The sequence below is a fragment of the Trichechus manatus genome, unplaced genomic scaffold (assembly GCF_000243295.1).
Source record: "Trichechus manatus latirostris isolate Lorelei unplaced genomic scaffold, TriManLat1.0 scaffold00156, whole genome shotgun sequence".
NCBI lineage: Eukaryota > Metazoa > Chordata > Mammalia > Sirenia > Trichechidae > Trichechus > Trichechus manatus.
This window is the reverse complement of record NW_004444092.1, coordinates 6567262-6594885: the sequence shown is the minus strand read 5'-3', so window position 1 is coordinate 6594885 and position 27624 is coordinate 6567262. Positions and strand designations below refer to the sequence as shown.

Here is a 27624-nt window from a genome sequence, read left to right as displayed (position 1 = left end):
ACTAGGGATACAATAATAAGACACAAATCTTGTCTTCTAGTAGTTCACAGTCTCACAGGAAAAACTGACAAGTTAATAGTATAATAGGAGCAATAATGGAAATAAACATGAATGTCAGTGATCTTATACAATAGGGTTTTCCCCCCGCCACCCCTGTATATACAAAGATCAAGAATAGTTCTCAGAAGAGGCAATACTTGAGCTGGGCTTTGAGGCATCACTAAGAGGACAGCCGATCTTAGTCTTGAAAGACCTGTAAGAGTTTGACAGAAAAAAAAAGTGAGAAGGGTTAGTAAATACACATAATAAATAGTAAATATACTTGGAAATAAATAAGTTTATCCAGGTAGACGTGAAAGAAGAAGAAGAAGAAGAAGACGACGGCAGAACCCTGGGAAACATCACTCTTTTAGGAAGCGGACCCAGCTAAGTAGATGAGAAAGAGAAGTCCGCGAGATAAATGAAGACCTGGACAGAGGACAGGGAACAGAAAAAATTAAGAAGGAGGAAGTGGACAGCACATCAATGCTGAGGAAAGATAAATAAGTTTTAAAATTACTCATTATATACGACAAGTAGGAGATCCATGGTATTTCACTTAAAGTTGCTTTGAGAGTAAAGAGGGTAGAATTATTAACTACATTTCCTGATTGTGGGGAAAACTGAAGATAAAGATTCAGCTTCTACCATCAAGGAGTTCACATTTTACTTAGGTTCATAAAACATAAATACATTTATCATATGAGGTTAACCCTACACCACTGTAGAGTTAGCACTGTGGAGTTACTGCTAACTAGTTAGTGGTAGTAATTACGGAAAAGATAAGTTTGTTTTTAATTTTCATTAATGTTTAAACTTTAAACATTAATTTTCAATAGACAAATTATACAATTTATCATTAAACAAATCAACAAAAAGTTCATAGGCAAGATATAAAAAGGTTACTGACAAGGAAGTAGCCTCTTCTTTGGTATTTCTTACTTCCTAGTTTGCAGCCAAATTACTTCAAATTGATGAAAACACTTAAATGTCATACAAACAATTAAAGAAAGCATAAGTAAAGACAGTATATATAATAGTAAGACTTATTTTTTAAAAAAGAGATGGTAAGAAATAACAGTTCATTGTCTACATGTTCTCTAGTAATATTATCCCACTTCTTAAATTTCAAAATGCACTTTTGGCTATCTTTTCATGTATCACCCATTTCCCAATTTTCTTCCTATAAACCCATTTACTAATTCAACAAATATCTATTGCATGCCTATTTTTTGACATATGCTGTTCCAGCGCTGTGGTTATAGAAGTAAGTAAAGCAGACCAGGCTCCCACTGTCCTAGTCTTATGACTTCATTATATAAACATGTTCCTGGACACATTTACAGTACATGACTAATACCCAGTAACACAAACTCTGATAGCTGAAATTCTGGATTTTAGTCACAGATTCAGGTCCCCATTACTGCCTCTTAGATACTAATATCAGAATGATACTGCTATCGATAATTACAGAATTTGCTGTTTTAGGACTACAAAAGCTCCAGCAAGAGCTATATGTCTCACCTCAAAACAGAATGTTAGGCCAGACATTGCAAAAACTTAGAAAGGGATAAGCATTTGAAAAGCTCGGAATCTGAAAAACATATTTTTACAATACACAATAAAACTGCCCAGGTGCCTATTCCCTCATAAAAACATTGTGAATACTGAACTAGAACATATGAACATATCTGGTTTCTTTCTGAATTTCTCAGTGCGTGTTTTTTCTTTGGTTCCCCTGGTGTCCTTGTGTTCGTTTTCAGAACTTTTGTCATTTGTTTGCTCTTTTCTTTCTCCTATTCCACAGTGTGCAACTATGGCATAGGCTGGAAGCATGGGCCTGATCCTCAGGAAGTGATGGCAAAGCTGAAAGGTCTTTAGCCTGTGATTTTTCTTTCTAATTTTGCTTGAAGAAGGATTTGGCTTCTTTAGATATAGCAATCACTTTCTCAGTCACCCTGACTTTTTCACCAGCAATATCCAACACCCTTGGTGACTTTAACTTTTCCTGTTTCTTTAGGGTTCTATAGCTTTTCTGCTTTGACCAGCAATTTACTTGAACTTGTCTCTTCAGTCTCCTCTTCTCTCTTATATACTCGGGACAGTTTTTATTTTAGTCCCACATCATTGAGGAAGCTGGCCCAGAGTTCAACCTCCTTTTTTCTTGCATCATCTGATCCAATGTCTTATCTTACTCTGCTGTGTCATCTTCCTCCTAGCTGTTATCAATAATTGATAGAACAAGTACACAGATAATCAGAAAGAATATAGATTTCTGAACAATACTGTTGATGACCATGATGTTACTGATATTTATATAACACTACACCTAAAACCTATGAGATAAAAAAGATTTTCAAATGCATTTGGAACATTGACCACATGTTGTATCATAAAGCAAATCTTAATACATACTGAAAACTTAATTCTTATAGAACATGTTCTCTGACAATAACAGAATTAAATTAGAAATAAATAGCAGTAAGATATGTAGAAAGTCCCTAAATATTTGGAAGTTAATCGGTGTGATTCTGAGTGACCAGTGAATTAAAGAAAAACCTAGGAGAAATTAGAAAATATTTAGAAATGAATAAAAATAAAAACATAACATAAAATGTGTAGGTGCAGCTAAAGCAAGACTTACAAGGAAATGTAAAGATTTATGTACTTAGAAAAGCAGAAAGGATCAATGGTTTAAATTTAAACAGTGGGAAGCTAGGAAAAAAAAGAGCAAAGTAAGTCCAAAATTAGCAAAAGTAAGGAAATAATAAATATAAAGGCAGAAATCAATTAATTAGAAAAAAAGAAACAATGGATAAGATTAACATAGCTAAGAATTAATTCTTTGAGATTTCTAAAAATGCTAAATCCATAAACACAAACTACCTATAATATAATAAAAGAGGACATCCCAAAGACATTATACAGATAATAAGGAAATATTAATGAAATTCATGCCAATAAATTTCTCAATTTAGATGAAATGGAGAACTTTCTTTAAAAACATCACTTATGAAAACTGACTCAAGAAGGAATAGAAAATATGGATAGTCCTATACCTATTAAAGACATGAATTTTCTATCAAAACTCTTTCACAGAAAGAACACCAGGCCTACATCATTTCACCGGTGCACTCCATCAAACACTTAAGAAAGAAAGAATACCACTATTATACAAGCTCTTCCAGTAAATTACAGACGAAGAAAACATTCCCAATCTTTTTCTGGGGCCATCTTAGCCCTATACCAAAACCTCATAAGGACATTACATGAAAAGTAAATGACAAGTCTATAGCTCTCATGAACATAGAAAAATCCTCAACAAAATAAAAAAGACTGTTTTTGCCATTTAGGGATATGCAGAGATTTCTTAGGACACAGAAAGCAATAAACATAAAAGAAAAAACTGATAAACAGAACTTTATCAGCAGTAAAAACTTTACCTTTTTACTTCATCAGCATTAAAAAGACACAATTAAGGAAATGACTAGTGAAGCCACAGATGAGAAGAAAATACAGAATGTATATCGCACAATGGATTTATATGCAGAATATGAGACGAACTCTTGCAACTCACTGTTAAAAAAAAAATTAGAAAATAGACAAAAAACTTGGGCAAACACTTACAAAGGAAGATATACAAATGACCAAAAAGCACATGAGAAACAGGCTTAATAACATCAGTCATTGAGAAATGTCAATTAAAGGCACAATGAGAAGGCACTTAAAGGCACTGCTAGAATGACGAAAAGTAAAAAGACTGAAAACAGGAATGTTGACAAGAATGCAAAGAAATGAGAACTCTACACATTGTTGGTGGATATGTAAAATGATGAATCACTTTGGAGAACAATTGGGCAGGTTCTTATAATGGTAAACATTTATCTATGACTCAGTAATTTCACTTCCAGTGTTTACTCCAGAGAAATTCAGAGCATATTCTGAAAACGACTTGCACAAGGTTGTTCATAGTAACCTAGTAGCTGAAAATAATGTAAGTGTCCACCAATAAGAGTGGATCTTTTGTATACAAATGAGTATATACCGTATAATTTCATTTCATGAAGTTCTAGAACAGGCAAAAGTAAACTACAGCGAGAAATATCAGAAAATTGTCTCTGGGGAGGGTGAAATTATGTGTAAAGAAATATGAGCAAAGATTTTAGGATGATGGAATTTTTTTAAAAAACATCTTGATAGGGCCATGAATTACATGATTCAATGGACTTATGTAATCATAAATTTATCTAAAAATATGTAAATAAAAAGAAATGAAAAAGTACAATGGAATAAGTCTTGCCTTATGAAGATAGTAAATATACATCTATCAAATGAATGAAAAATAATTGTCACAATACTCTGCAAACGGGTATTTGTACTTAGGATAATATATCCAGTGACCACATTCCACATGGATTTAAAGAGAGCTACTTCTCAATTTAGACAGAAGTGAAAATGATGTAATCTAACAAATGTGATTGATTCAAAACAAGCTTCCAATAGAGACATGGATTTGTAGATGTAAAGAGTTTGAATAAAACTGCTTCATGATATAAGCAGAAAGACAACTTAGCAAGTACCTACATGAACTCATTCACCCAGTACCTTTTTAAATAAAGAAAGAATTCAGGCTTTTGTAAAAGAGGGAAGGCCAGGTGCTGAATCATCCAATATGATAGGTCAGTCTTGAAAGTCCATTTTTCTAACAAGCTAGCTTTAGGGTCATGTCCCTGGTGAAAAATTGGAGGAGCGGGAAGTTTTCTTCTAAGGCCATCACTCCCTGCCTTTCCCAGTCACGCCCTGCAGCTGGCACTGCAGATCTTCTACCCACAGATCTCCTGCAGTCTCTGCAGTGGGCAAGGGAGCCATAAATTACCCCCTGTCGCTTGTTATTCTTCATAGGCTTGTCCTTTTCCCATGACTGGTTTATTTTCCTTTCCTGCTAGCCAGCAATGTATTCCAGCACATTTCATGTCTGAGTCTCCATGGATTGTGCACTGCTCAGAAGAGGCCCTAGGTCAAGAGATTTGCATCACTCCAAAAAACCATTACAACTGAATAATGCACGGCCTGCTGCTCTAGCTTGAGAGCTACAAGGGGTCTCTCTTGATGGAGCTACTTCTTCCCACACTCCCCAGCCCTCCTAGGGCAATTTTCTATTTGGCATTAGTCTACTCCATGCTAAAATACACTAATCTGCAGAGCTTCTTAAAACTCTTCGTCACCACTAGGTAACTGCTCTCACCATTCCATGCCAAGCTGCTGCTACATCCAAACTAAGGTGGTGATGTAGCACCTGAGCAGACTCCGTATCAGTCATCTACCTCTGGCAAAGGCAAGAGGAGGCCCCAAGTGGAATGTTTTCCAGACTCAATTGCTTAGGAAGAATCTGATTAAATCTATGCTGTCTATGGAGTTCTCCCACCCAAGTGGCAGAGCAAGCATTAAAGATTTTCCCCTTCCCCTTATATGAGAACATAAGCCTATCCTCTCACCAGGAGTTACATGAGAGAAATTAATTCATCTTTATTCACACTCACATGTCTTCAGCTCCAGCTTTTCCTGGCTCTACACAAGCACACCTCAAAGATCTCTTGGTGCATTTTTTCCCGAAAGCACTGCCTTTAGCAGGAGGGCGTCTACACATTTCTTCAACTTCTGAAATCTACCACCCTACAACACTGGGAGTCCTAGAGATTCTTAAAACAGAACTTCCTCCTCTCTCTACCTTAAAGTGCTTGTTGTCATGCCCTCTCCCTGCCCTTCTCCCTGGGAAGGTAGACTCCCCTTCAGCCCTGCCCATTTTAGGCTGCAGGTCAGTTTTGCAACTGAGAAAAAGCTGACTTCTCCATGACATCTAAACCCATGGTCTTGCTAGCTGAGCAAACTGTTCTGAGGTGATTATGTTACCACACCATTAAATAACACACAACTCACTTATCTACAAGATGTGAGTTATGCACTAGGGAATCTGAGCCTCTGCATTGTGCAATCCATTTTTCTCTCTTTAATTATTCTTGGCATTACCAAGTAGGAAGTTACTTTTTTTTCTTTTTAACATAAGAAGAAATGTGAAAATACTCTAAAAAGCAAAGTTTTTTCTTCTTCCTAAAAAACATAGTTTTTTCTATGGAAAATCAAAATACCTATTTGTAATCATCTACTATTCATAGTCTAGAAAAAGCTTTAATAAGGCAAAAAGTAACCATTATTGCCTGATAGCTTGCATTTCTTAAATTCTTTCTCCATTTATACCTTCATTCTAAAAGTAATAGACCTGAAACCCACATAATTTAAACCAATCTTCTACTCCCTCACTTTCTGTGGCTAGAAGGGCGTGTAACTTTTCCTTGAACTTCACATTTCTTGCTCCTGATTTCTCTCAGAAAAAATGAATGTTTGCAGTATTCAATTTATAAGTTTCACAGTGGCCTAGCACCAGCCTCTGTGGTCCAGGTCATGACCTGGATTAATCTCTGGGTAAGAATGTAAACATGGCAGGTAAGGGAAGCCATGCTAGTTATTTCTTGCTCAAAATAGACAACTATGATGATAAGGCCAGAAGCAACACACTCCAATACAAATTACTACCCCAAGGTAGGAATATTTGACCATTACATCAACAGGGTTTTATAAATAGGGTTTTTGTTGGCTGATTTTTAAAGTTGATTGCCAGGCCTTTCTTCTTTTTTTCAAAGTTTTAAAAAGCAAAGATATCACTTTGATAACTAAGGTGCCCCTAACTTATGCCATGGTCTTTTCAATTGCCTCATATGCATGTGAAAGCTGGACAATGAAAAAGGAAGACAGAAGAAGAATTGATGCACTTGAACTGTTATATTGGTGAAGATTGTTGACTATACCCTGGACTGCCAGAATGAACAAATCAGTCTTAGAAGAAATACAACTAGAATGCTCCTTACAAGTGAGGATGAAGAGATTTCAGCTCACTTACTTTGGACACATCATCAGAAAAGATCAATCGCTAGAAAAGGACATCATGTTTGGTAAAGTAGAAGGTCAGCAAAAAACTATGAAAACCCTCAGAAGATGGATTAACACAATAGCCTCAACCATGGACTAAAAAGAAAAAAAAAAACGATTGGATTACATACTTAACACAAATGGTTTTTATGGTATGTAAATTATACCTGAGTAAAGCTGTTTTTTAAAAAAGTATTAGAAGAATTTTAGGAGTCCTTGGGTGGTGCAAACGGTTAAGTGCTGGGCTACTGACCAAGAGGTTGGTGGTTGGAACATACCTAGAAGCACCTCAGAAGAAAGGCCTGGTGATCTGTTTCTGAAAGTCACAGCCCTGAAAACCCTATAGACTGCAGTTCTACTCTGTACACGAGGTCAGAATTGATTCCATAGCAACTGGAAAAAAAATGTACTTACCAAAACAAGATAGTAGCATTAATAAAGATAAAAACAGAAATCAATTTATTAGGATACATGAAAACAGTGGAATTATGTTTACATGAATGAATATTTGTTCTTTTAAAAGTCTAATAAAGCAGATAAAACTACAATCAAAGGTAAAATAATAAATAATTGGGAAGGAGAAAAGAGACATGTAATAAAAATGTAAAGAATCTTCCTTAAAAGATGTGAAATAAAACACAATGCTAAAAAAATTGAAAATTTCCATCGAATTACTTTAAGGAAAAATATTAATTACCAAAGGCAACTCAAGAAGAAGTAGAAAATCTGAATAAATCAAGAGCCATAAATAAAATGGAAAAAGTTAGTAAAAGAACCACTTCAAAAAATGTGAGTCTGAGACAGTTTACATTTGAATTATTAAATCCCTTCAGAAACCAAATAAATACCTCTTGTAGTATCATAAAACCCCAGAGCATAGGAAAAAATGAAACATTTTAGAATTCATTTTTTTGTTCTAGCATAACGTCAATATAAAAATTTGACAGATAGCAGTAAAAAGAGAAAACTACAGATTGTAGGTAAATTTTTTTTAAAAATTAACAAATTGAATTCAACTCTCTACTAAAGTTTTAATGTTCATATAAGATTTATTTTAGGAACTCATAAATGAGTCTATTATGAGATATCTAAGCTATCTATTTAAATTCATAGTCTATTCCTGATTTAATAAAAAACTTCCTACTAAATAAGGAAGATAACTATACTTCATTAATTTGATAAATTATATTCATTTCAAACCTATGGCCAGTGGCATAGCTAATGAAAGGTATGTTTATAGAAGTTAGGAATAAATAAGAATGCTCATTTTCTCCACTACTATGTATCATTGTGGAGCCCTGGTTGTGCAGTGGTTAAGAGCTACAGCAGCTAACCAAAAGGTCCGCAGTTCGAATCCACCAGTCGCTCCTTGGAAACCCTATGGGGCAGTTCTACTTTGTCCCGTAGGGTCACTATGAGTCAGAATCAACTTGACAGGTATATATCATTGTTTCTGGAAATTTCAGACAATGCAACAAGGCAAGAAAGAGAATAGTTTAGATATTGACAAAAAGGAAATAAAACTTTTATTTACAAATTTTGTGACTCCCTGAAAAAAACAAAACATCAAAAACAACTGGAATAATATTATAACAGATAAGAGCATTTATTTGATTAATCAGAAAATAACTATACCAAAAAAATAGCTTTCTAATTTAACAGCAATTACAGTTAGAAAGTATGATTTATAAAATGATCCTATTAACAGAAAAACAAAACTTTTAGAAAGTGAAAAATAAACTTTAAATATAAAATATTTGAATAAATAATTTTATATCCAGGAAAGATTTGCTATTATTCTGAGAGAATGCCCTACCAGAGAGTTCTATGTGTATTTCATCCCTTTCTTAATCTTTAAGACAGTAAGGATAACTCATCTCTGAAGGAAACAGGTAGCTATTTATGGCTGCCATCCCTGGAGCAAAGTTAGGTGCATGGGTTTATCATAAACATCCTTAGAATGCTGGACATAACATCACTGTAGGGAAAGAGAGTGCTCTCAGCCTTTTATCGCCATGTTGTTGCTGTTAGTTGCCATCTAAAAGGCTCTGACTCATGGTGACCTTATGTACGACGGAATGAAATCTTGTCTGATTTTGTGCCATCTTCATAATCGTCAATATGTTTGAGTCCATTGTGGTGAATATTGTGTCAGTCCATCTCCTTGAGGATTTCTCTCATTTTCACTGACCCTTTACCAAATATGATGTTCTTTTGCTAGTGATTGGTCTTTCCGGATGATGTGCCCAAAGTAAGTAAGACAAAGTTTCACCATCCTCACTTCTGAGGAGCATTCTGTCGTATTTCTTCTAAGACTGTTTGTTCTTTTGACATTCCATGGTATATTCAGTATTCTTTGCCAACGTCACAGTTCAAACGCATCAGTTCTTCTGCCTTCCTCTTTCATTGCTAGCTTTCACATGCTTATGAGTTGGTTGAAAAGATCATGGCTTGGGTCAGGCATACCCTAGTCATCAAAGTGATATCTTCGCTTTTTAAAACTTTAAAAGCGTCTCTTGAAGCAGATTTGCCCAGTACATTACATTGCTTGATTTCTTGACTGCTGCTTTCACGGACATGGATTGTTGATCCAAACAGAATGAAATCATTGACAGCTTCATTATTTTTCCATTTATCATGATGTTATTTATTGGTCCAGTAGTAGGGATTTTCATTTACCTCCATAGGGCTTAACAAATAAAGCATGAGATCCTGGGAAATTACTGGCAAGGGGAAATGTTCTGACTGAAACATAGCTGATTCCTTTTAGACATAGCATCTCAAGGAAGACCTCAACAGAAGCAGCTGTGAATGGCTCTATGAGACCTAAGTGTGTCTGAGTGAGGTGCATTCCTGGCTCCAACATTAAAAAGTAGAATATGGATTCAATGTGGTCCTACGTTCCTTTGAAGGACCAGCCAATCTGGACAAGTGGCTGAACACAACAACCCCATTACAGGAAGGAGAATAAGAACGTAACAGAGCTGAGGCTGATGGCCTGATTGTTGTTGTTGTAGTGCATCTTATTGCAAAAAGGATAAATGAAAACCATGGACAAAGAGAAAGACTCTCTCTTACTCTAAAGTTGAATGTCTAGAGCTATCACTTGGGACTGAAGAAGCATCCCTGTAATCTTAAACTCTCCAAGTGAAGGAGAGTTGTTCTCATAGACTGGTACTGGACCTTCCATCAGTCTTGATGGTAAAAAAAACAAAAAAACAAAAAAAAACTTGTTGATGTCGAGTAGATTCCGACTCATAGTGACTCATAACGACAGAATAGAACCGCCCCATAAGGTTTCCAAGGAGCAGCTGGTGGATTCAAACTACCGTCCTTTTGGTTAGCAGCTGAGCTCTTAACCACGGCGCCACTAGGGCTCCATCTTGATGGTAGGATCTAGAAAAAAAATCATAATATAATTTGATAAAATTTAGAAGATAGAAATATGAGACTAACTGCATCCATTGTGTTATTGATGAATTTGTTACACTAAAGATGCTAAATTATTTTCCAAATGAAAACACAGTTATTATGCAAATCAAAAACTGGAGTTTGATTATTTTTAATTTGAAAAACAGATTCTAAAGTTCACCTGAAAAATCAGTGTATCCAAATAATGAAGAAATTATTTTTAAAGAGAAATGAAACACTGTGATATTATTGCAAAAATTTATATAAATCCTTGTAGAAGAAAGTCAAAAAACAATCATTTGTCTATTTCTTAAGAAGGATAAATAGCTGGCCATGAAGTTGTGAAATGTTTGTTTTAACAGTAGATAGGACTATTGAACTTAATAACTTTGAAATGTCTTAGTTTCAAAGATAATTGTCTCTTCGGAGCGTAACACTAAATCTTGAAGTTAGGGTAGCCTTTATTAGTCATGAGAAATTACATTTGCACACAAAAGTGCATTTTGGATTTAAAAATAGTATTTTTACCATATTTTATTATAGAAAGCAATATTTTCTAAAAGTTGTAGGAAACTTTGTCCACTTAAAGTTGGCAATTATATTTGAAACAGGAAGTTGTTTTCAAATTAAACTGATGATAAACCATCATTTATCCGGCTCCAATGAACTCAAAAAAAATAAAAAGAACTGAAAATACATCCTTAAATTTAAAATTATAGCTGGACTCTTCTATGTAAAACAAAAGAGGGAGAATTTTATGAGGGAAATAAAGTTATCCTAAAAGATTAACTTTAAAACACCATGCAGAATATAAATTTTTCATGAGAATTTTAGTGCTGTGATTCAGATGGAAAAGTTCCCAGGAGAGGATGTGTAAGAACAAAGGGCAGACCGCTTCAGTATCTAATGTCAAAAGAACCATCTAAGCAAAAGTTATAAGATTAACCTCCATTTTAGTCTCAGAGGGGAGCAGCTGGCCTCTACCACAAAACTCTAGCCTAGGACAGTATGGACTTGTGTCTTTGTTGAAGACTCTATTAGCACGAAATATTAGGTAAGATAAAGTTATAAATGCATGCGCGGATTAAGGAGTTTAGGCTCTGAAGGTAATGCCAATGTATAATTTCTATTCTGTGTCCATTAAGAGATATCAATATAAATAATCAGATTAAGTTAAAAAGAAAGAAAGAAAATTGATCCAAAGTGTTTAAAATTTTAAAGATTATTTTAATACATTGTTTGGGACTTCAGGTTTTTCTGGGAAAATGGTGGACACTTAAATAATAATCTTTCTTCACACTCTTCAAAGACTATCCAGATAATAAGGATATCTAATATAAAAACTTATAATTTATACCTAGAACATAACTAAGAGAAAGAGAACATGCAAATTTCAATTTACAGGTCACTGAGGAAATAATGTCGAGATTATGTATTTAAAAAAAAAAATGAGAGTGCAGTGGGGTCATGGAGTTGGTGAAACACAGATAATGTTACTCCGAGAAAAAGAGAGTTTCGCCCCAATATGGGTCTGAGGCCTGGTGGATCAATGCAATGTCTACTGGGGAATTGGGTGGGGCGGGAGAGGCAAGAAAATGGCAGTGCCACAAGTGGCAATCTTGAGAAGGCATTGTTTCAAGTGGAGAGTGAGACAACCTAAAAGATGTAGGTATTCCTTGGAGGGTTGAAAGTGAATAGAAATAAAGAAGGTAGTGGAAAGTAAGGGTCTCATAGAAAGTAAACACAATCACGGAAGTAGAAGACACACCAACACTTAAGAAGAGCATCATTTATTAAAGCCATTTTACTTCCCTGTACCAACAGAAGATAGTGCTCTTGACCTCAGAAATCTAGTAAGTCACCCAAACCTCTCCTAATGTTCCATAGGAATACACATTACTGTTGAGCCAGGAAAATCCAAGGCACTTTAAAATGAATAAGAATTCAGGCAAAATCTTTATAAAGCTTACTACTTGGAAAAAAAAAAAGGGAGACTCAATTTTTTCATTTGATAAAAATATTCCTAAAATATGCAGCAAACAAAAATTATAACCCAATATTCAAATAGAGGATCCATACTGGCAGACAAGAAAACACATCATAAATCAAAGACTCAAAACTCAGATTAGAAATGACAAAACATAGAAAGATGAAAGACCAAATTTGGGAAATAAAAAAAAAAAAATCATTCCAGAAATACTTGATCACAAAGTGCCCAGTGAGAAAAGCTTTAACTGGCAGTAAAATAAAGGACATTAAGAATTGCAATGAAAAGAGCCATATGAACAAATACAAAATGAGAGAGACTGAGAGAATCAAAAAGAAAATATTAGATATAGAAAATATATAGAGAAAATAAAGGATAGGAAAAGGTGTATCAGGAAAATGCAAAAGATAAGAAAGTAGGATTTGTGATTCTAATATCACAAAAGGTAGAACTCAGACCCAAAATGATTAAATGAGACAAATGAGGACAATTTATAATGTGAAAGACTGCAATTCACATTGAGAATATAATAGTAATAAATATTTATGCACAAAATAACATAATACTCAAGAAGTAAGAAACTACAGAAGATGCCCAGAAAACAGACAGAAACATACTAAAAATAGATTTTAAGATGAAAAACTAGAAATGACCAAATTCAGAAAATATATATTTCTATACATGAAAGGAATATACTTTCTTCTCAACAGCACATGAAAAAATTAGTGAAAATTGGCCTTATATTAAATAATGAAACAAAATCTGTATAAATTCTATAGTGTAAAAGGAAAATCTTAATAAGTTCTATAATGTACCAATAATACAAACATTCTTCTCTGATAATAACAATTCAATAAAAATAGAAAGAACAAAATTTAAAACCTTGATTATAAAAGCTGCAGTTCACCATATATACACCTAACATTGTTACTTATGAATATGGGTAAAATAACCTTAAATAAAATATAACCAACCAATTCCAGCATTGCATATAAAAAAGTTTCCAATCCAAATATGATTTGTTGTGAATACAAGAATTAAATAATACTAGAAGAATTTTTAATATATTTTTCTGAAAATTAAGTAATGAAAACTATATGGTCTTCTTAATGTATGAAGAAAATTCATTGGATAAAAGGCAAAACCCACTTATCATTACACTCACAAACACACCACTGAATAGGAAGGCAATTCCTTGTAAAGGAGAACTACCAATAAAGAAAAGTTAATTGTTCTTGTTGTTAGGTGCCTTTGAATCAGTTCCGACTTATAGCAACCCTATGTACAACAGAATGAAACACTGCCCGCCCTGCACCATCCTCATAATTGAGGTTATGCTTGAGCCAATTGTTGCAGCCACTGCGTCAGTCCATCTCGTTCAGAGTCTTCCTCTTTTTTGCTGATCCTCTATTTTCCCAAGCATGATGTCCTTCTCCAGGGACTGGTCCTTCCTGATAACATGTCCAAAGTATGTGAGATGAAGTCTCACCATTGATGCTTCTAAGGAGCATCCTGGCTATACTTCTTCCAAGACAGATTTGTTCGTTCTTCTGGCAATCCATGGTATACTCAATATTCTTTGTCAACACCATATTTAGAGGACATTAAAAAACTACACCCCAAGCAGAAGTCAAGAATGAATCTGGACATGGAATGAAGACCACATCTCCCCAACCCCTCTATCCACATCATACAGGGAGTCCCAGACATCTACCCCATCCAACACTGCGAGTCTCATCCTCATTCCCTTATCTGAATCCATTTTCTTTGAATTCACTTGAATGAATATCTTTAGGTTTTTTACCCCAATTTATGTCAGGCCCACAAGAAACTTCAATCTCCCAGGACACCACTTACTCCTCACACTCTAACTCCCATGAAAACTAAGACAATCTGTGTCAACATGACCTGGATAAGATTACATAACACATATCAACATGATTTAGTTGTTTGTTCCAGAAAAATTTTGCCCCGGAAAAATAAGAGTATAAGTCAATTTTTAAAAATCACTTTTGCTTCCAGAAATTCCTACAGATGAAAGCAGTTTGTTTACCAAATAACAGTTAACTTATCAACACACTTCAGGATGATAACATGACTGCATTCATCAATTCCAATCGATTGCTGCCTGTCCCAATTGGTTGCCCATCTTGAAAGGACTGCCCTAAACCTCTTGATCCCAGACTCCAAAGTGCTATAAATATCTCACCTCTGACAACCCCCCCTGAGATAATAAGAGTCTGTCAAGGCGTTGTTCTACCTTACTGAAGTTCAAATAAATTTAGCTTGGCTTTATTAACAGGTTGGTTGTCTAGTGATATTTGGGGAAGTTCAACCCCTATAAGGCACTGTACATCCCCTATGCTGTCTCCTTCTCCTACCGATCCCTAACTCCTTAACTGTGCTCCAGGGAATTTATGGTCAACAAATCCCCTTGACTTTTCTTACAAACTTTTCTTACTTTTCCACTGAGTATACGCCTTTCTCTTCAATCATCTCCAGTAGAGCTGTTTTTCCTCTGAGCCCTCCATTCTCTCGGGCCTGTGGGTGTTCTCATTTTCCCTCTCAAACCACTCTCTATCTTTTCTGCACCCTCCCCACCATCCTCCCCCACCCCCCAGAAAATTTTATTATGAAGCCCAAGTCATCAGATTATAGTATCCATTAGTCCTCATTGTTGCTAACAGCTTGGTCATCTCATCTCAACCATTTTAGCTACTGGCTCACTCTCACTGCCTCCAATACTGTTGTTGTTGTTGTTAGGTTGGTTCTGACTCATAGCTACCCTATGTACAACAGATTGAAACACTGCCCAGTCCTGTGCTACCCTCACAATCATTGCTATGCTTGAGCCCATTGTTGCAGGCACTGTGTCAATCCATCTCATTGAGGGTCTTCTTTTTTGCTGACCCTCTATTTTACCAAGCATGATGCCCTTCTCCAAGGATGACAGACCCTCCAATACAACATCAATCTTAATTGATGGCAATTTCAACATAAATGTATTTTTATGTAAATAACACACTTGTGTTCTACTTTTTTTTTTCCCTCCCCGCACGCCCAGCAAGGTATTTTAGTAAGCGTGCTATGCTATTTGTGTGTGTGTGTGTGTGTGTGTGTGTGTGTGTGGTTGTTGTTAGGTGCCTTTGAGTCCCTTCTGACTCATAGCGACCCTGTGTACAACCAGTCCTGTGCCATCCTCCTATCTATGTTATGCTTGAGCCCATTGCTGTAGCCATTGTGTCAATCCATCTTGTTTAGGGTCTTCCTCTTTTTTGCTGATGCTCTGCTTTACCAAGCATGATATCCTTCTCCAGGGACTGATCCCTCCTAATAACATGTCCAAAGTATGTGAGAACTAGTCTCGCCATCCTTGCTTCTACGGAGCATTCTGATCGTACTTCTTCCAAGACTGATTTGTTCTTTCTTTTGGCCGTCCATAGTATATTCAATATTCTTCTCCAACACCACAATTCAAAGGCCTCTATTCTTCTTCAGTCTTCGTTATTCATCGTCCAGCTTTCGCATACATATGAGGCGATTGAAAACACCATGGCTTGGGTCAGGCGCACCTTAGTCTTCAAGGTGACAACTTTGCTTTTCAACACTTTAAAGCGGTCTTTTGTAGCAGATTTGCCTAGTGCAGTGGAGTCTTTTGATTTCTTGACTGCTGCTTCCATGGGTGTTGATTGCGGATCCAAGTAAAATGAAATTCTCGACAACTTCAATCTTTTCTCCGTTTATCATGATGTTGCTTATTGGTCCAGTTGTGAGGATTTTTGTTATCTTTATGTTGAGGTGTAATCATACTGAAGGCTGTGGTCTTTGATCTTCATCAGTAAGTGCTTCAGGTCCTCTTCACTTTCGGCAAGCAAGGTTGTGTCATCTGCATAACGCAGGTTGTTAATGAGTCTTCCTCCAATCCTAATGCCTGTCTTCTTCATATAGTCCAGTTTCTTGGATCACTTGCTCAGCATACAGATTGAATGGGTATGGTCAAAGGATAAAACCCTGACGCATACCTTTCCTGATTTTAAACCACGCAGTATACCCTTGTTCTGTATGAACAACTGCCTCTTGATCTGTGTACAGGTTCCTCATGAGCACAACTGTGTTCTGGAATTCCCATTCTTCTCAATGTTTCCATAATTTGTGATGATCCTCACAGCTGAATGTCTTTGCATAGTCAATAAAACACAGGTAAACATCTTTCTGTTATTCTATGCTTTCAGCCAGGATCCATCTGACATCAGCAATGACATCCCTGGTTCCGTGTCCTCTTCTGAATCCAGCTTGAATTTCTGGCAGTTCCATGTTGATATACTGCTGCAGCAGCTTTTGAATGATCTTCAGCAAAATTTTTGTTGTGTATGACATTAATGATATTGTTCAATAATTTCCACATTCAGTTGGATCACCTTTCTTGGAAATAGGCATAAATTATGAATCTCTTCCGGTCAGTTGGCCAGGTAGCTGTCTTCCAAATTTCTTGGCATAGATGAGTGAGCACTCCCAGTGCTGCATCCATTTGTTGAAACATCTCAATTGGTATTCCGTTAATTCCCGCAGCCTTGTCTTTCGCTAATGCCTTCAGCGCAGCTTGGACATCTTCCTTCAGTACTATCGGTTCCTGATCATATATTACCTCCTGAAATGGTTGAACATCAACAAATTCTTTTTAGTATAGTGACTCTGCGTGTTCCTTCCATCTTCTTTTGATGCTTTAATATTTTCCCTGTAGAAGCCTCCAATACTGCAACTCGAGGCTTGAGTTTTTTCTTTAGTTCTTTCAGCTTGAAAATGCCGAGCATGTTCTTCCCTTTTGGTTTTCTAGCTCCAGGTTTTTGCACATGTCATTATAATGTGTCTCTCGACTTTTGTCTTCTCTAGCCACCCTTTGAAATCTTCTGCTCATTTCTTTCACTTCATCATTTCTTCCATTCTCTTTAGCTACTTGATGTTCAAGAACAAATTTCAGAGTCTCTTCTGTATTCATTTTGGTCTTTTCTTTCTTTCCTGTCTTTTTAATGACCTCTTGCTTTCTTCATGTATGATGTCCTTGATGTCATCCCACAACTCGTCTGGTCTTTGGTCATCAGTGTTTAACATGTCAAATCTTTTCTTTAGATGGTCTCTAAATTCAGGTGGGGTATGCTCAAGGTTGTACTTCGACTCTCATGGACTTGATCTAATTTTCTTCATCTTCTTGCATATGAACAATTGATGGTCTGTTCCACAGTTGGCCTCTGGCCTTGCTCTGACTGATGATATTGAGCTTTTCCATCGTCTCTTTCCACAGATGTAGTCAATTCGATTCCTGTGTATTCCATCTGGCGAGGTCCACATGTATAGTCACCGTTTATGTTGGTGAAAAAACGTATTTGCAATGAGGAAGTCATTGGTCTTGCAAAATTCTATCATGCGATCTCTGACATCATTTCTATCACCAAGGCCATATTTTCCAACTTCTGATCCTTCTTCTTTGTTTCCAACTTTTGCATTTCAATCACCAGTAATTATCAATGCATCCTGATTGCATGTTCAATCAATTTCAGACTGCAGAAGTTGGTAAAAATCTTCATTTCTTCATCTTTGGCCTTAGTGGTTGGTGCATAAATTTGAGTAACAGTCATATTAACTGGTCTTCCTTGTAGGCCTATGAATAGTATTCTATTACTGACAGCGTTGTACTTCAGGATAGATCTTGAAATTTTCTTTTTGATGACGAATTCAACCCCATTCCTCTTCAAGGGTAAAAAAAATTAGCATAGTACACTTAGGAAAATACCTTGTGCGGTGGGTGTGATTGGCCGAAAAACTTAGAACACAAGTGTTGTTTGCATAAAAATGTAGTATACAAAAATAATTGTTCCAACACTCCAATTTTCAGTTCCCCTGACTTTGCTTCTCCAAGGTCCTACACTCTGCATAATAGTCATATGCTAGACTTTATCTTTACAAATAATTATTACCTGACCATAAAATCAATTTTATGCATTCTACTCACTTACCACTACCTTCTATCTTTTCAGTTTACTCCATCTAGTTTCCTGACCCAGAAATCCTTTAATATTACTGGGATGTCTGGTCTCTTGAACCTATCATACTCTGATTCCCATGTTTGCTTGCCTCCACCTCTAAGTTTATAACAAAGTATACAGACAAAGAGTATGCTAAAGCTACAACTCTGCACTTGTGTACTCTTTACTAATTTTTATTGTAAGACCTCTATTTTACCAGAAATACAAAGCTTTTACAAGCTAATATGAGTTCCTGCCACCATGATGGAGTCCATAAAATCATAAGAGATCCAAGAAAGAATCAGCAGACATCCCTCTGATTTGTTTTCTTGGCTCTGCTCCCTGGAAACACTGCAGAGATTTATCTCTGGATACACCACAGCTGGAATTTCTAAAACCACTGTTACTATACAAGAACAGGCACTTAAAAGGAAATTCCCTTACTGAACAAGATTCTTACCTAAAGGTGTACAAGACTGTTGGTGGAGATAGCATAGATACTTGGGGGCATTGTGATTCTGGCAGTTTTGAGAGTTCCATTTCAGTTTCTACGGTTGAACATTGCGACCATGTGCAGTGTGTGTGCATAGCGATGTGAGTGATAGTCCTGAGTAATTTTTTTTGATAAAAGACTATCTTATTAAAAGCCATCCTATTCTTTTTTTGTGTGTATGTGTGTGTGTGTGTGTAACAGAATGAGACATCCCTTTTAATCAGGCTGTCTGGTGAAATTACAGTAGTGATTTGTCTTCAAGCTGATTGTGATAAGAAGGAATTTCCGTTTGACTGCAGAATGTTCTTCTTGTTGTTGTTAGCTTCCAGACAGTTGATTCCAATCCATGGAGACCTCATGTGTGTAGAGTAGAATTGCTCCAGAGGGTTTTCAAGGCTTTGACCTTTCGGAAACTGATCCCCAGGCCTGTCTCCTGAGGAACTTCTGGGAGGGTTCAAACTGAAAACTTTTTGGCTCAACCATTTGCAGCACTCAGCTTTATTTATTTCTTCATTAAAATAGATTGGCAGAGGATTGAGGCATTAGATCAGTTGTATCAAAAAGATTTACTTCTTATCCATGCTGGGCAAAGAAGTACAACCATGAGTTGAACTGGGTCCATGATCCCCTAAGCACTTTGGCTTCCGGGGGATTAAAAGGCAGTAAATATCAAATCTAGTTCCCCTGGAGTGTAGAAACTTCCAGAATTCCCAAAGGCTCTATATCACGCATCCTACAACCATTATATACACAAGATCCTTCTGCTTTAATTGTTCTCAAATATGAAAAATGGTCATAAAGGCAGGCCTATTCAGCCAAAAAAAGTTTTAACAACATACATTTAAAAAAAAATTATGTCTTATAGTCTGTAACATCACTGCTGCCTCTGTTCTCCCTTTTAAATTCCATTTATTTTTTTGAGAAACCAGGATATATGTCCTGTAGAGTTTCCAACATTACAGATTTGGCTGATTACTTCCTCTAGTACTTCCTCTAGTTTCTTGTAACTTCCTCCTTTATCCCGTATTTCTTACAATTTGGCAATGTATTAGTGAGATTAAGAGACTTGACTAATTTTAAGTTTTTTCTTCTTCTTCTTTTTTTGGCAAGAACACTTCATGGGTAGAGTTGTGCACTTCTTATTGCATCACATTAGGAAGCAATGTCTACTGTCACATTTTTAGTGATGTTAAAATTATCAGTGAGTTCAGATTCCTCCATGATAATGTTCTCCATCAACATTTCATACATGGTTTTAGCACCAACTGATGATCATTAGCATGCTTTCATCAGAGGTATTTTCTAACATTTTAATTCTTGTATTAGCTGGAATTCTTTTATGAATAACTTTGTCTCATACACTATTTAGTTTCCATATGGTACAATTATTAAAGAATATAGGATAAATGCTTTCTTCTGTTTAACTATCAGTTTTCAAAGTAATGAGATCGTTCCCTAACAACCTCCAAAACTGACCAAGGTTTGTGTGTATGTATGTGCCTATCTATAATTATGAACTCATAAAATTTTTATATAGTCGATGATTTGGGTCCCTGTTTGTTTTGATGCACATATTGTCTCATTTTACGTCAGTGGGAGACCTTAGCATTGCTCTTCTATGGTTTCTGTTTTTTTGGGGGGTTTTTTTTTAGACATGGTTTATTAGTCTTTGATAGATTCCCTGCTTTCTGGAACAAGATGACCTAGGCTCATCTTATATATTTTCTGCCTGAGACCTGGATTCAGAGATTTCTCCTAGGGGCCCTGCTTCCTTTTAGTGAGAAACAGTATTTAGAAACCACAACCTAGATACTAAGTATATTTACTGCTACTGGGGTTGTCATTGCTTCAAGGATTTTTAAATGGAAGGATGAGAAACACATACTTTTAATTATGAGTTTATACTAATATTTCTAATTCCAATTTAAAATTTCAAGGTTCTTAGTTATTTCTTTGATTTTAAACTTGCATCTCTTTTTCTCTTAACACTGAAAATCTTGACTTCTAAAGAAATGTGCACATTCATATTTTCTGATAGACTATATAGTCTAATATAGTATCCGTATATATGGTAAACTTAAAATGACTATATAATTAATAACAATAAGGCAACTAAACACATTTTCAGATTTGTTCAGAATTTTCTTGATCTTTGATTATATCCTCCAGGCTAGATGCAGTTAAAGTACTGATTTTGAAATATCCAAAAATAATTACATTCTGTGTATAGTTACACCACTATTTAATATTCATTTGGGTGCAATTGCTTTGGCTTGTTTTTAATTTCCAAGGGAATGCTTTTATCTTTATTTTATTTTAGTTTTTTTTTTAATTATGTAAAACATCTACATGGCCTGATGTCAAAACTTGTAACAAGCCACATTCACAGACATTTCGTTTCCCTACCTGTCCACTCTACTTTGTTCCCCTCCTTCTTCCTATAAGTAACTATTTTGAATATCCTTCTATCTTCTTTTACGTTCGTGTATATGCGTGTGTTTATTCATACCGTATGGGACCCTACCCTGTTTTATGTATCCTGGGAATCAGGTAATATACATAGATAAATATTTCCCTCATCTCTCATTCATAATTTCTTCAACCAATCTCCTATTGATGAGCAACCCGTTTGTTTCCAGTCTTCAGCTATTCCAAATAATGCATCGATGAATGTCCTTGGGCATATATCATTTTGTATTTTTGTCACAATAACTCTGGGGTGGATTCTTAATAGAGGGATTGCTGGAGTAAAGGGAAAATACTTTGATAGAGGGGCATACTTTCAAACATGTTAATTTTGCCAAGAAAATGTAGGCATTAAAAAAATTATTATAGAGAAAGAAAAAGAAACTATTCCACTGGAATGAAAATATTTAAGAATAATTTATTGGTGGAATTTAAATTCTTAAATTCATGCATGGTTTCTGGTGCAATGTAAATAAACAGCTTAAACCCACTGTGGCCAAGTGAATTCCAACTCATAGCAGCCCCGTAGGGTTTCAAAGGCTATAAATCTCTACAGAAGCAGACTGCCACAGCTATCTTTTTCCCGCGGAGCTGCTGGTGGTTTCGAACTGCTGACCCTTCAGTTAGTAGTTGAGCGCTTTAACCATCGTGCCATCAGGCTTCTCAATAAACACCTTAGACAGTACAAAATATTTAACAACTTTAGTGGTCTCCAACCCATTACGTCTTAGGAAAAAAGTTTAAAAACATCTGTGTCTATATCCAAACATATATAAATGAATACATAGAGACAGTAGATAGATAGATACAATCATTTTTTTTTCCCAGAGGAGAACAATCCTGATTTTAATAAATTTACTAAATTTAGCTTTTTAATTCACTCAAGAAAGTTATTATATTATCTTTTAAATAAATCCCCTTATTCTTGACACCACAATCTGGCCCAATAGAAATGGGGGTATAGTAAGTAGTGTCTACATAATAGTACTGGGAATATTTTTTAAAGTGTTGGTAAATCTGCAGCTTTTTTTCCTAGAACCTACAATATAATCCAACTTTTAAATGCAAAATGAAATGTATTTGCCACTCCTTTTTATGCCCATACATGTAAAAAGTACATGATTATATTGCTTTGTGCTATTTCAGTTGCTGTTATCTTCTGAAATCAGGGACAGCAGCCCTAAGAACTGTGTAAGTCAACATATTTGCTTTTATATTTTAAGCACTACAAGAATTTAATCCCTTTTTTTTAAAAAAAAAAGTAGTTGAACCATAACCTAAAAATGATACAGACTCACATTTGAATAGCAGCTAGTTATGTATAAAAATACGCAAATATAAAACGTAACTTGTATCAATAAAAACTGGTGAATAAATCACATCTGATTTGTTTCCTCCGGCTACCAGATGATTCCTTCAGATATCACCATAAAGGCACTCAATATTCACAAAATTACATACAGGAAAAATGGTTAAAGTTGCTTCTTCTGAAGTTTTAGGCTTCTACTGGCAAGGACAAACTTGCGTATCTTCTTCTTTTTCTTCTTCAAGGCTAAAGTCAACAAAATAACAATAAATACCATATGTCTCCAGTCTGTAGGGTCACTATAAAATACCTCTTCCAATATGCTTACAGGCTCACCTCATCTCATTTTTAAAGATTATAAAGTCAGATAGACTCATTATACACTCAGCTAACGACATTCTACCTTTAAAATAACAAGGGTACAGCTCTTGTAGCTAGCCAGTATAAGAATTTTGACAAAACTAATCAGTCAGTACTAAAGTGCTATTTATGTACAAGTAGTCTAGAAATGGCAAGATGCTATTAGTGAAAAAATATAGTTTTGTTGGTGAATTGTTTATAAAGTTATTTAAAAATGGAATAAGAAAAAGTCCACTACCTTTTGCGCAAACTTTCTTGCAATCCTGTATGCTAACAAAGTTATTGTCATTTCCTCCACAGCCAGTATAGGTGAATGTCTCGCAGATTTTGTGTCTTGGATTAAAATAATAGCGAGTCACATTGGCAGAGCACAGTCCCTCATCTTTTGGACTATAGCAAAATGATGGGCCTTTACAAAAATAGAAAAATAAAATTAGAAATTCTATAATATTAGAATTAGTAAAGTGTGATGATTATTGAAGCGATTCAAAAAAGCTAATCCCATAGAAACCTCTCTCTGAATCCAAAATATCAAACTCAATCATTTAAAAAAGTATTCCTCAAATTTCAGGGAAGTTTATATATTTTGGAAATTCTAAGTTTTCATAAACTGGAGGGAATTCTTTCTGAAGTGATGTCTTTATATCACTTTGAATATGAAAAGAAATTCAACCAACAAACCACACAGATATAGGTAAAAATGGGCTAAGAGGCAAGAAATATTATATGAGATGCTTTGATAAACTGTCTGTGTTGGTAGTTTTATTTTAAATGTTTTGAATCAGAATTCCTTCCCTTACTATTCAAGAGTAAAAATTAAAAAAAAATCGAACCAGTTCCAACTCATGGCAACCCCATGTGTGAAGACGAGAACTGCTCCACAGGGTTATCAAGGCTGTGATCTTTTCACTAATAACCTTTAGGTTAGCAGTCAAGCTCTCAACCATTTGTACCACCCACGGACTCCTATCCCATTAACCCATTGCCATTGAGTCGATTCTGACTCACAGCAACCTCACAGGACACAGTAAAACTGCCCCATAGGGTTTCCAAAGCTGTAAATCTTTACGGAAGCAGGCTGCCACATCCGTCTCCTGCAGAGCAGCCGGTGGGTTTGAACCACTGACCTTTCAGTTAGCAGCCGAGTTCTTTAATCACTATGTCACCCCAAGTAGCAACTGGAACATTTACAACTACACAAATAATTTAAAAGAACACCAGCAATCATCATCTCCCCATTAATTCAAGATTTTGTATATCCAACACAGTATAGCTAGAGAGCTTTATCAAAGTCTCTGCCAAAGCAGTTTTCCTTTGTTTTTTCAAATTTATTTATCTTCGTGTCTCTGCTGTTCACATGGAAATATGCCTGAATTGTCTCTCCCCCAAAATATTAAATACTGCCCAAGTACTCCACTGTTTCAAGGCTTACAACGGGGGAAAAGGGGTAGGCAGGGAATCAGGAGAAGAGAAAAAAGAATAGACATCTGTTTGTGCTGCAATTTGCAATTACTAAATGATACAGAAATCTAACTAAAAGCTTTAGAAAGAAATTATTCAAGTTTTCACCATCTCAAAACTCATTGCTGTCTAGTTGATTCTGACTCATAGCACCACCTGAAGTCTATTATATATTCCACTATCTCATACTTACAACTGATATCGGAGAAACTGGAGGTCAAGGCATTCGTTAATGAACACTAATTGTTATGTGGAAATTGAGTAGATGAGAAATAGTTATAAAGAAACAATGCCAAAGCAGCAGCAAAAATTTGAATCACGGTTTCCTCCCTCTCCAGCCGTTAAGTCCTTAACGTCTCCCAGCTTGTTCCCTCGTGTCAGAACAGGGATAACAATACTTCCTCACAAGGCATCAGAACTCAAACTATGCTAATTCCACATCAAATTACTGGGTTTTCACTCAAAAGTGTTACTAAAGAAATTTAATACAAACACCATAAAAATGAATAAGATTTACTTCTCTTTGGTGTACAGAATCCTCTGCAAGTAGCTTCATCTAGGAACCGGTTCTCATTGTTGTGACACCCGCCAGACAGAAATTTTTCACATGTCATGGAACTTAGGTTGAAGAAATACTCTTGTCTGGACTCTTCACATTGTTTCTCACTGACTTCCAACCGGCAAATTTTGGGAACTTCTAGGAAAAGGAGGGCAACAAAACAATGTTAGTCAAAAACTGGTCTCACTATAACTCTCAAAACTTAACTGTATTTTCAGAAACATATGGGGGAAAAGGCATCATATTTAGTGCCAGGATAGCAAACCCCCAAATACTGCCATTAATCCAGTGATTTAGCTTTTTCTAACAGAGTGTATCCAGACCTAATTCAGCTGTGATACATCTTTCAAGTTCAAACGGAAAGACTTTTCTATCTGGATGTTCCCTGATTGTTTTTGCATATGAAGTTAACCAAAGCTTATTCACATAAATACCAATTTTCCCCGGCTCAGTTCCTTGAAGAGCTAAGACTCAAGTCCTGTTACAAGTGTTAATTGATATAATAAAAATAAAACAAACACAAAATAGTATCATGGGAATCTCCACTATATGCCTAAACCAATTCAAAACATGTTTCGTTTTCAGGGCAAAAAAAAAGAAGTTTATAACGAACTATGAACGAAATCAAAGTTTAATAATAAAACCCACCAAGAAGTATCTCAGGCTGATAGATAACCCACACTAGGAAATGATGTTCTCAGGGAAGAATAAAAACCATAGCTTTCGAACTAACGATAAATACAGAAAAGCACTTACGTTGTACCTATATTATACCCTTGCATATTTTGTGCCTTATAGTGAAATAACAAATCTTTCCCTGAGTTCACAAAGGCATTGAATTATGATAAATGTCACCCAGGAGTGAGGAAATATGTTAGTGGTTGTAAAGTTGTGATTACTTTTAGGAAACTCAGTACCACTGAGGCTTGCCTTAACACTTGAGAAAATTCGCGCTAAAACTTCTTGTAGAAAAATGAGATCTGGAACATTAGCTAAGTTACTACAATCCCCTGTGTGCAAGGCGAGGCACAAGAGTTCCCAGTGTGTGTGCGAGCGGGCACTTACTCTCTATCCTCCAGCAAGCTTCATCACAGGCCGCCAGAGTTTCGAAATTGTTGGCATTGCCCTCGCAGCCCCCATACATGAACTGGCGGCAGCTCTGCGTGTACCTGTCGTAGTAGTAACTGGGGATTCGGGCTCGACAGGGCCCTTCGTCCAGGGGCAGCAGGCAAATCTCCGCGTTATTGCCTACAGGAGGGTCAGAGGAGAGCAAAAGAGAGGGAAGGAGGTCAGACACATAGCTGGGAAGGAGAGACATCGCGGGGAGTTCTATCCTAGCCGCCTCTGAGAGAGAAAGTGCAAACTCAGGAGCGAGTCATCCCACCCCACTGCTCCGCAGGGCGCGCGGCAGAAGCCTGCAGAATGAAGGGCGAAGAGCGCGGGCGCAAGGGGTGCATTAGCCCGCAGCGCATTCCCCTCCTGGCCCAGAGGAATCCAGGCGGTAAAAGGCGCTCCTCGACGGGGCTCGGTACCTGCCGGTGCCTGGGCAGCACCCCGCAGCGCAGTCCCCAGCAGGACCAGCGGCAGAATCAGCAGCCCGATCGGGCCAGCAGGGTTCATGGCGCCTACGTCCGATCGGCCCGCGGGGCGATGTGTCGCAGGAATGCTCCGGGCGGGAGGAAGGTGCGCCGTGTCCAGCCCCGAGGCGGCCTGGGTGCCGCCGCGGTGGGGGCCTGCTTTATGTGTGGTGAGCGTCCTCCCGACCCCTGACGGGGCGGAGCGCGCAAGTACGCAGTCTGAGACGAGAGGCTGATTCATGCACCATCAGCTGTGACCCGGCCGCCAGGGAGCAGGCAAGTGTGTGCAGGGGAGAGGAATTCCCCACCAAGTTGAACTTGCCTCTTGAACATTCTCCTTTGGTGGGGCCGGGAGCGCCAGCTGGTGTGTTTGTGTCAGTGATGGGAAATCGGCAAACTAGAGGGAAATGACCTGGGGGTGATGCACAGCCTTCCAACTTGTAGCATGACTTTCAAAGCCTGAGTTCGTGTATTGAAAGCCCGAAGTCCATGAATTTGAAGAACCAAGAGAGTATTAAATTCATGGGCTCATGACAGTAGAGTCTTTAGAGTATATAAGAAATTTAAATATATGTGATTATATATATCTATATGTATATGGAAACCATGGTGGTGTAGTGGTTAAGAGCTATGCCTGCTAACCAAAAGGTCGGCAGTTCAAATCCACCAGGTGCTCCTTGATTCTGCTCTGTCCTATAGGGTCACTATGAGTCGGAATCAACTCGACAGCGATGAGCATATGTGTATATATGTATATATTTTTCCCATGCTCCATTCAGCATTCTCAAGTGAATAAAGTATTCCTTGCTTTCCTGAGGACACCAGTGGGAGTTTACAGGATTCTTCCAAGTTCCTGGGAAGTCCTGAAAAGTACAGGCCACCTAATCAGAGTGCGTTAATATTCCGGGATATTTTTCACACTATATCCCTTGTGCCAGTTTTTACTTATCCTGATAACAGT

General features: G+C 36.7%; 1 protein-coding gene across 3 annotated transcripts; it reads right to left on the bottom strand.

Moving 5' to 3' along the window:
• Nucleotides 1-2236: 2236 nt before the first annotated feature.
• TFPI2 (tissue factor pathway inhibitor 2) lies at nucleotides 2237-27333 on the bottom strand. Of its 3 annotated transcripts, none has more exons than XM_023740518.1 (6): nucleotides 26619-27333; nucleotides 26152-26334; nucleotides 25045-25224; nucleotides 23305-23475; nucleotides 22862-22952; nucleotides 2237-2258 (listed from the first exon to the last, which is right to left on the bottom strand). In XM_023740518.1, the coding sequence occupies exons 1-5, from the start codon at nucleotides 26902-26904 to the stop codon at nucleotides 22873-22875; spliced, it is 900 nt and encodes a 299-aa protein (XP_023596286.1). In that variant the 5' UTR covers nucleotides 26905-27333; the 3' UTR covers nucleotides 2237-2258; nucleotides 22862-22872. The 3 variants fall into 3 exon arrangements, with proteins under 3 accessions (XP_023596286.1, XP_023596285.1, XP_004386213.2); XM_023740517.1 differs by lacking the exon at nucleotides 2237-2258 and adding an exon at nucleotides 21853-22074; XM_004386156.2 differs by lacking the exon at nucleotides 2237-2258 and having other exon boundaries at nucleotides 21853-22952; nucleotides 26619-27332.
• Between the last annotated feature and the right edge of the window lie 291 nt (nucleotides 27334-27624).